General features: G+C 56.4%; 2 gene segments (V, D, J or C); both read left to right on the top strand.

The window, feature by feature from the left end:
- Nucleotides 1-1089: 1089 nt before the first annotated feature.
- Nucleotides 1090-4142, top strand: LOC129195256 (T cell receptor alpha variable 4-like; the record flags this gene model as incomplete). The annotated part of the segment is given in 3 exon segments: nt 1090-1141; nt 1667-1950; nt 4086-4142. Coding segments are annotated over 3 exon segments (393 nt in total), but the record flags the coding sequence as incomplete, so codon positions are not given.
- Nucleotides 4143-4148: 6 nt separating this feature from the next.
- Nucleotides 4149-5992, top strand: LOC129195255 (T cell receptor alpha variable 10-like). The segment is given in 3 exon segments: nt 4149-4194; nt 4975-5284; nt 5920-5992. Coding segments are annotated over 3 exon segments (429 nt in total).
- The last annotated feature ends 4204 nt before the right edge of the window (nt 5993-10196 follow it).

Below are 10196 nucleotides of genomic sequence, written 5' to 3'. Positions count from 1 at the left end.
CACCACACTGCTACACACCAGACGGGCAAGGAGTGTCTGTCCCAGACTGGGAGAAGAGCTGCAATTGCACCTTGGACTTCAGTGAGCACCACAGCGCTAAGCTGAAATGAAGCTTTGAGTAGCTCTGCTGCTTGTTAGATGCTCTGTTAGTTGTCAGGGCATATCCAGCATTTGAGCTGTCAGGATGAGACTTGTAGGGATTAAGTCCAGTCACCTCCACACTCCAGGGCCCAGGAGCCCAGGACAGTCCCTCCTGGCCCAGGGACCTTCCTTCCCCAGCCAGCTGTCCTCTGGCTGCCTTCCCCTTCATTCCTGCCCTGCGGGGCTCCTGCAGCCAGACAGGGCCTTTCAGGCTGGCTGAGCACAGGATGGCTTAGGGCTCCATGGAAATTCTTCCAGTCCCCTCATGGCCTTGCTGGGCCTTGTTACTCTCCCTGGGGGCAGGCCTGCTTCTGGAATCCATCCCTCTCATGTCCCAGGTCCCTGAGGCGGTGGTTGTTGCAGGGAGGTGATTTGCCACACTGCCGCCTTAACTCTCACCTTCTCTCTGTCCTGCGCCTGTGCTCCATGGACGTAGAGTGCATCTCCATGCCTGCAAAGCAGGTGGGAGATGTCAGGCCAGGTCCCTGCTTTTGGTGGGGAAGTACTTGTGCCATGCACGGCATGACGGTAGTACTGGTGCCACAGGGAAGTCCCAGCCCTGGGCAAAGACACAACCGGGCTGTGCTGTCAGAAGAAGTGCTGCCTCTGCCAGCAGGGATTCTCTCTGTGGCAAGCCAGGAGAGGGTGAGCCCAGGGTGCTGAGCCCAGCCATCCCTCTCCCGTCCCGCCAACCCCGGCCCTGACTCCTCCGTGGGCCACGGCCGCGGCCAGAGCCCCGCTGCCGCCGCTCTCGCCTCCCTCTGCGCCCCACAAGGGCCGAGGCGAGACCTGGAAACACGCCATCGCAGGGCAGGAGAGGGGACGGGAGGGGACGGGAGGGGAGGGGACGGGAAGGGAGGAGGGAAGGGGAGGTGGCGAAGAGGAGTATCCGGAGCAGAGAGCCGGGGCTGGCGGGGGGCAGCGAGGCGCGGGCGGCAGAGCGGCGGGATGCGGCGGTGCCGGGGCGCAGGGCTGGCGGGGCTGGCCGCGGTGCTCCTGGGTGCGTGGGGCTGGCGGTGGTGGGGGCGGGGGACCGGGCCGGTGCTGAGCTTGGGGTGTTCCCCGCAGGTCCCTGGAGGCTGCCGTCCCCTCTGGCTTCTTCACGGACCTCGGCTCCCGAGCCATCCTCCCGTTCATCTCTCCCTCTGCTACCATTCCACATTCCCTCTGAAAACTCAACGCTCTATTCTTTGTCGAAGACGCCCTATTTTCTACTCCCCCCCGTGCCTTTCCATATAATTCATGCAATCATTCCCTCCCACTTGCTACTTTCTTTCTTTCCTTTATCCCCCTTTTCTCTTCAGTGACTCCCCCCTCTTCCACCTATCATTCATACCTTCCTTTCTCCACCAAGTATTAATGGGCACTTACTGCACATTTGGATATCCTCTGAAAACCCGTCTCCTCATCATCTCTGTATGGTCCTGGCTGCTTCTGGGGGATTTCCTCTGGGAAACGGCAGGCAGGACTGGGCAGAAAACAGGTTTTGAAATTTTTTCCCCTCTCTTTTTCTGCTTTCTGGCAGTGGCTGTGGGCAGAGCCCAGGTGCAGCAGGAGCCATCGGCAGAGACCTCCGAGGGCACCGGCATCAACATCAACTGCTCACACCCCAACAGAAAGGCTTACGACTTCATCTACTGGTACCGTCAGCTCCCGGGCCGAGGCCCCGCATTCCTCGTGAGCGCTCTTAAAGAGTCCAAAGAGGTGCCGGACCCGCCGGGGCGGCTGTGGGTGGCGGCAGACCGCCGGTCCAGCGCCCTGTGGCTCGCCCGGCCCCGGCGCGGGGACGCGGCGGTGTATTACTGCGCCGTGGGAGACACGGGGAGAGGAGCCGGGGCTGCGGCCGGGCACGAACCACGAAGCAGGAACGGCGGCGGGCGGGGCCGGGCGTGTGTGTCGGGGGCGGGGGGACAGCCCCGGCCGGGCCCGCCAGGGGGCGCTGCCGCTCCGCCCGCCGGGGCCGCCTCGCCCCGCCCGGCCCGCCCGGCCCCGCGCCCCACGCCCCTTCCCCTGCCCGACCGGCACCGGGATCGGGCCCGCCGAGGCCCCGCAGACCCCGCAGCCCCGTCCGGGACGTGCCCCCGACCCGCAGAAACCTTCTCCCGCCCCTCACCCCATGCTCACCCCCGCACTCCCACCGGGACGCAGACAGAAATCACCCGACACGGTGACGTCAGCGGCAGCGGGGCAGGAATCGCGGCTGGCTCGGTGGCGGTGTCTGGCGGTGCCCGGGCAGGAGCGATTGCAGCCGCCGGCCCCGCTGGCTCCCGGAGAGGAGCAGCGCCTTGCTGCTGTGCAGGGGGAGGCGGGCAGCAGAGATCCTCCTGCCCACGGGCAGCCGGACAGCCCTCGCTCCTGCCGCAGGGACCAAGGGGGCATGGCAGCGCCTGGGCATCTCTTTCATCCCACTGACATTGCCAGGCCCTGGTCGAACAGAAAGACCCAGCTGAACCACTGCCAATACAAGGCCTTGCTTTGAAACCTCAACCAGAAATGCTTTCTTGGTAACTCTGTAAATCAGCTCTGAGACACAGTTACAAACTGATTCCTCCGGCTCCACAGTCCACTTCCCGATTGCTCCTGTGGGTGTTGGAGAGGCATCCTTTCGAGCCCGTAGTTCTACCTGGCCACCAATGCGAGAACGAGATACTGATTCTCACAGACACCTACAAGTGTATCCCACAGTGGCTAGTGCTCAGGACAGAGAGCTTGTTGCACAGGATTCCCCTTCACCTCCAATTAAGAGCCTTTGGTGTTGAAGTCCAGGAGGTAGGAGAGAAGCTTGGGCTGGGCACTTGTTGAATGACACATCTGAGACTCAAGGTCCAAGCTCAGCAGTGAGCCACAAAGAGATTTGCTAAGTTGCCCTACGGGGCTGAAGGTCTGAGGTGAGTGAGAACTGGAAAGAGGCCCCTGATCATGGGGTCCTGGGCCCCTCCAGTCCCCAATGTGGCCTGTGTGGCTGTAGGAGCTGGCACAACTGTGAACGTCCGTGTTCACAGGCTTCCGAGGCAGGCAGGAAAGGTTCAGCCCTCTTCCCTGCTTCAGCTGGGGACTGGTGTGGCAGCTGTCGCTGTATTACAAGGGAACTGCTTTGCAGTCACTGGAGAGCAGAGGGCAGTCCACTGTCCTGCTGCCATGGTCTCGACAAACAACAGGATGCTGAAGGCCTTGTGGGAGCAGGGTTGTGAATGGGGGCTGCTATGCTGATAACCTGCTTCCTGCAGTCCCTGCCAAGCGTGTGAGCAAAGGTCCCTGGGTGAGAAGTGGCAGAGGAGCCCTGCTCCAGACATTAAAACCAAGTGGCCCTTTTGCTTGCCTGAGTATTGGGGTTCTGGGGCCCAGGGTGGGACAAGCAGCTGGGGGTTGTGGGTAATGTGGGTAGGCGAAGGGACACAGAGGGACTGCCTCTACAAGAGAGAGCTGTGTTGCAGAGTCTTCTTCCTGCCAGAGGGAGGGAGCGTGTCTGTCCCTGTGCAGCTGTTTTCGGCAGCAGATGCTCTTTACAGTTGTGTTTCTCTTCAGGTGCCTCCTCTATGGCCAGAGGTGAAGGGAAAGAGTGTGCAACACCTGGGCCCAGGCACTTCCTTGTGTGCCTGCTCCTTTCTCCATCCGGACACTCCCAGGGACAGGGTGGACATGGGTGGGTGCAGGGGTGCCTTCTCCATCTCCTGCAGGGCTGGGTGCAGGCCTGTGCAGCTGACTAGGTGGTTGATGTCAGGAGAAGTTTGTGAGGGATGCCTGTCCCTTTGATGGACGTGTCATACTGAAACCATGAGTCAGTTATCTCTCTAGCGGGCTTTCCCAAGAGGGGTCTGTGGTAGAGGTGTAGGGACAGACCGAAAGAGGCCTGCCTGGAGCAGCAGGGAGAGAGTTTTGCTCCACCCTCTGGGCTGTGGTTTGGAGGCCTCTTTGATCTGGCAGAGGCAGCAGAAGATGGGAAGTTGCAAGCATCAGGACCCTCGTGCTGGCAGGTCCTTGGGCACCCCACGAAGGAAGAGCGTGACATGGTCCTCATTTTCCTGGCAGCCCTGGTGGAACTGGCAGACTTTGGTGAGATGTGACTTTCAGGCTGGGGAGAATGAGGCAAGGGTTTGTGCAGCTGGTGGTGGAAGCGGGGAGACGTGAGTCCTGACTCCCCAGGGAAACTGGGAGTGTTTCTGTAGGGAGAGCAGGGGCTGCAGACGGGTACAGCAAATAATCTGGGACATGTCAGGAGGAATGGGCATAAGGGGAGGAACATGACCTCACTTTACATTGGCAGGTACTGAGCATTCCTGAATGTGCCGCTAATACATAGGCAGCCTGAAAGAAGGAAAGCTGCTAGGGAATGGAGCAATGAGGCATCTAGGAGCTTCTCTCCTAGATGTATTGCAGACAATGCTACCAGTCTCTGTAGGGGTGGTCGTAAACCTTGGGGGACAAACAGTGAAGGCTAACTCGGTGCAAGAGGAGCTGAAACGGGGCAAGGTCAGAGGACGTGTTGTGCCACATGGAGGAGCTGTTCTAGCAAGAAGATATGGTCAGAGGTGGGAGAGGAGCAGCTCACATCTTCTACTGCTGAAGGAGAGACGAGCAGTTAACATAGCTCAGAGGCAGATATGGAGAGAATCAGTGGACTGAAAGACCAGCATGAAAAGCAGGGAGATGGGGCTGGGAGGGTGAGAAGTGACAAGAACCTGCAGAAAGAAGTGTGCAGGGACAAACAGCTCAGCGTTTCAGAGGCTTCAGAGAAAAGTGAGATGGGAAGTGGGGACAGTTAGCAAGCTGATGAAGTGACAGATGGACACAGACACAGGCAAGCAAAGCTGAAAGCTCTTTCTGGCTTTACAGGTCATGCCCAAAAGGACTCTGTGCTCCAGTTCCCAGCAGAAATGACCATCCAGGTGGGACACAACGCAACTCTGCACTGCAATTTCTCCACCAGCTATCCCAATCCATACATGTTTTGGTACCAGCAGTGCCAGACTCAGTCCCCTCAGATGCTGCTGCAGGTGGACAAATGGAAACCTCAAGTGGATTCAGGGAGGTTCTCCTCTACACTGTCTGTGGAGACCTCACAGGTGTTTCTGCATGTGCGGGATGCCGAGCTCCAGGACGGCACTGCCTATTTCTGTGCACTGAGCCCACAGCGGTGCTCACAGTATGAAGCACTGCACAGAAACGTGGGGCATGCTCTGAGGGGCGCTTCCCTCCCTGTCACTGCTTGCATATAGCTCTGAGCTCAGCCTGCCCAGCAGTGGCACCTGGAGGCTGTGGTGAGGCTGGATCTCTGCCTCCTCAGCCTGTGCTGCTGTGTAGCACATGGCAGCGTGACTTTTACAGCTGTGTCTAGATCCAGGGTCTTTGATGATGGAAAGGATCCAAGAAACCTGACCTGGAGCAGACCCATTGCAGGTTACACCACGCACAAGCCAAACCAGGCATGTAAATGCCCTCTCCTTAAAATAGCTGGCACACTGGAGCGAGTACTCAGGGCAAGCAACCTATCAGCTTGTCTTCTTGTTCCCTTTCCCTGTGCCTCCACTGATGGCACAGCTGGAGAAGGAAGCTTGTGTTAGGAAGCACAACTGCTCTTATGGTTTTGCCACGTGGCCATAGTAGCCCAAGAAGGGAAGAGCTCTTCCTTGCCCCGCATCTGGATGTCAGCTAAACCCTCAGCAAGTGAAAAGACCCATCAGCCAAAGACAGGACAAGATTCTCTGTTCAAGCCCTTCCTGCACTCGTCCACTGCTGGAGAAGGGTCCTGCTCTTTTTCATGTCTCTTCTCCTTCTCAGGGGAATCACCAGTGCTGGAGGGAGCCCCTATGTTCCTGAGTCCATGCCAATTTCTCTGTCCAACAGCTGGTAACCACATCTCTGTGATCTTGTTTCCTCCCACAGGCAACAGGAATGGCTCTGGGGACGTATTCCCAGGCAATCCCACCCCAGCACTGCATGTGGAAGCTCATCTGGAGGGTGCTGACTTTCCAGCTTGATCTCACCCTCTGAGTTGGAATCTGTTGCTCCTGAAGCATCATCCAGGTCACCTGAGAAGCCCCAGGGTACTTAGTTGTTGTCCTACTGCTGTTCCAGGATGGCCTGCCTCTCCCAAGTGATGTGGGTCTGCTCTGCCAGCCCTGGTGGAGGCTTTGCGTGCCCCTATTTATCTCAGGGGACTCTAGGCAGCATTGATGGAGTGTGGACAGCAGCCCTCAGGGGCCTGCACTCCACTGTGTCTCAGGTCCCTTGAACATTTCATGTCCTGCTTGTGGTTGATCTCCAGGGCTGCAGAGGGCTTCAACACACCACAGACACGATTCTCCCCGCAAACCAACATCATCCCTAAGGAGGATTGAAAAGCAGTGATGGCTACCTGGGGACAGATCCAGGCTCAGGTAAAGTGCTGTCAGCCTGTGCAGGAGTGGCCCAACTCGTGAGGGGAAGGCTGGGTCAGTGCAAGGAGCGTTGAAATTCCTTTCTGCCTGTACAGGTGACACGCCCAAGGACTCTGTGCTCCAATTCCCTCCAGAAAGGACCATCCAGGCAGGACACAACACAACGCTGCACTGCAATTTCTCCACCACCGATCCCAATCCCTACATCTACTGGTACCAGCAGCTCCCAAACCAGTCCCCTCAGGTGCTGCTGTGGTGAGCAAGTACAAAGCTTGCGTGGATTCAGGGAGGTTCTCCTCTGTGCAGTCTGCAGAGGACTCCCAGGTGCTTCTGTGTGTGCAGGATGCAGAGCTCCATGACAGCACTTTCCCTCTGGATTCTGAGCCTACACCCGTGCCCTCAGTGTGCAGTACTGTGCAAAAAGGGGAGGGTGTACCCTGGGGAGCAATTCTTTCCCCACCTCTCCTTGCACGGAGGTCTAAGCTCATCCTGCCCAGCACCCACACACTGGTGCTGTGGTGAGGCTGGGTCTCTGCCTCCCCAGCCTGTGCAGCAGGGAGAAAAGCTGAGCATATTTCAATGAATCGCAGAATTGCTTATGCTGGGAGGCACCTTTTGAGACCATGCAGCCCCTGTTCAAGCCAGGTCACGTAGAGCAGGGTGCCCAGGACCATGTTCGGTCAGGTTTGTAAACTGGTGCCCACTGCTGCTTCTCCTGTCAGTTGGCACTACTGAGAAGACTCTCCTCTTCATTCCCTCCCATCACATATTTACACACATTGCCAAGATCCCCCACGAGCTTTCTCTTCCCCATGCTGAACACTGCCAGATCTCTCAGACTTTCTTCACCGGAATGACGCTTCAGTCCCTGCACCATTTTCCTGGGCTCACTCTGACATCTTTTTTGTACTTGGGAGCCCAGAACTGGCACTCCAGAGGTGGCCTGACAAGCGCGAAGTAGAGAGGAAGAGTCAGGTCCCTTGTCCTGCTGGCCACGCTCTTCCTACTGCAGCCCAGGATGCTGTTGGCCTTCCTTTCTCCCAGGGTGCATTGCCACGGCAGACTCAGAAACAACACTGATCTGCTGAAACCGAGCAGGACACAGCAGTGAGTATTCAGGAGAAATACCCCAGCTGCTTGTCCAGCTCTAACTCTTCCCTCAGTGTCCACCAATGACAACTGCTGGAGAAGGGGGCTCTTGGTAGGAGACATGACTGCTCCTGTGGCCTTCCCTCCTAGCCAAAGAAATCCAAGGAAGAAAAACGTCCTCCTAGCTGGGCATCTGGGGATCAGTGAAAGCCTCACCTTGTGAGCAAGACCCATCCGTCAGGCACTGGACAAGATTCCCTGTTCAACTGCCTGAGCTGTCCCCCTGCTTCTCATGTTTCTCCTCCAGCTCTGGGGACTCACCAGTACTTGGCTGGGGGGAGTCCCTGTGTCCCTGAGTCCCTCTGGATTCTCTGCCCAACACAAAAATGCTAGTGGATGCATTTCTGGGATGTGCATTACTGGGATCTAGTTTGTCCCTCTTTGCACACCTGTCTTGTTGCGCTAATTCTGTTTTGGAAAGCAAAGAGCTGGCCCTGGAGGGGGGAAAGCTCTGGGGGAAGCTGACAAAAGCAGCCATGGTGGCAGGCCGGTATAGTCTAGTTCCTGCAGTGATGTCCCCTCAGTAGGCCATGTCAGTGGCTGTTGGCAGTGAGGCCTTCCGAGATGGCAAAGGAAGATTAGGTTTTGTGGAAGAGATGGAATGGGGAGTATATCCAAAGGAGACATGGGTCAGAGGGAAAGAGAAGGAGGCAAAGAGAGTGAGTCACCTAGAGAAAAGTGTCTCTGTGAGGTACTGGAAGGTGGATGAGAAGCCCCATTCCCACCTGGATGAGGTAAGAAAGTGATGATTTGGATCCCACCTGGAGGTGGAATTCAGGTCTGTCCTCATGCTGGGCTGTACAGAAAGACCCGCGAGAGAGGATTCAGGGTCTTGTAGGAAACGCAGTATATCTGGGGAGAAAACAATACAGATTTTGGAATGTGGCAGTGCAAACTAACTTCTTCCAGAATGATATTTCAAGTGACCTGTGTTTCTACACCCACCTTACATCTCAAACCGTTTGCTCTTTTGTCCAATTTTTCCCTTTTCCTTCACATTTGCAACCTCTCAGGCATCCTGAAAAGTGACTGCCATGGATTAGCATTGCTGCAGGTGTTGCAGGGAGACACTTGAAAGGTTGAACTCAAGATGGGGTTTTGTCCCGGAGCCTACCTTCAAAAGATCCAGCTTTCTCTGGGAACAGGAGCCTTTCAGCATCTTGAGGAGCTCACACACCTGAGGAACTTCAGCAGAGGTCACTGTAAAGGTTTGTGGAAGGTGAAAAGAGGTGGTTCACTAAGTCTGTTAGATGTAGTCCCTTTTCCATTCAAAGGAGCTGAGACCGTGACTCCGGAAATAGCTGGGCACTGGTGGTCTGTGGGTGGTGAGCAATTGTCCTCTACATCACTTGTTTTCCCTACTATTTACCCTCATTATTGTTGTTGTTGTTGTTGTTATTTTCCTCCTTTTCTGGCCTATTAAACTGTCTTTATGTCAATCCATGAGTTTTACCTTTTTTTCCACTTCTCTTCCCCATCCCACTGGGTGGGGGAGTGAGCGAACAGCAAACAGCTGTGTGGTTGTTTTAGCTGCCTGGTGGGTTAAAACACAACAGCCATACATGTCTTATCCTTGCAAATGTGAACAACAGCTCTTTAATGTCCCTGCAAAGCCTGACCTTCCTTCCTGAGATCATACACTTTTGCCATGCCTTGCCTCCCCTCGCCTCACCTTTTCTTTCCTTCACCATGCCAGGGGTTGCCCTTACCTTAATACTAGAGGCAGACACTACCTCCTTCTCCACTGCACTGGGGCTTTGGGGCTCATCAAGCTGCCAGAGAAAATCCTCTCTATCTCCCTTTCACCTGCTCCAATGCTGTGCAGCTGGCTCACTTGCAGCTGCTTGCTCACTGGTGAATGCCAACCGCTTGCTGGGAATGATGAAGGAGCTTGGTGCCTGGGCGAAGGCACTCCAACCTGTGCCCTGTGGTTGGGCTGGTGCGTGCCCTGGGCCATTCAGGGACAGCTCATGATTCATGCTGAGTGCAGAATCAAATCCCGCTGTGACTGCCAGGTCTCTGCAGAGCTGGGGGTATCTCCTCTCGCACAGCACCTTTCTGGACCAGAGTTGCGTTGTGGCACTTGTGGGGCCGTTGAGGTCCTGGACCTCAGGAAAGCTGTGCTGGAGGAAGGCAAGGCAACAGAGAGCAGTGTTGCATGTCTGAGCAGCAGTCACTGTCCTGGGGCTGCCTTCACCCAAGAGGGTGCTGAGTTCAGAGGGACAGGGGGCTCCAGTGCGTGGCCTGCTGTTGCCGATATCAACACTAACTTGTGAACACCTCAGCCAAGAGGTTGGCAACAACTGGGCCATGCCAGATGCTGTGCTGAAGGGGGATAGGGCTGCATGGGGAAGCTGTCCCTGCTCCCCATGCCCAGGTGTGATGACAATGGCCCCAAGATCAGATGATGGAGAGATGGGATGGATGGATGACTGTGGGCCATCTGCATGGCTATTTTCCCATTCCCAATTTCAGCCATCCTTTAGCAACGTATTCTTCTGAGTCTCCTTCTCCAGTACAGCTCCTCCC

The sequence above is a fragment of the Grus americana genome, chromosome 22, assembly GCF_028858705.1.
Source record: "Grus americana isolate bGruAme1 chromosome 22, bGruAme1.mat, whole genome shotgun sequence".
Classification (NCBI taxonomy): domain Eukaryota; kingdom Metazoa; phylum Chordata; class Aves; order Gruiformes; family Gruidae; genus Grus; species Grus americana.
Note: the sequence above shows the minus strand (reverse complement) of the source record. Positions and strands in the feature narration are given on the sequence as shown.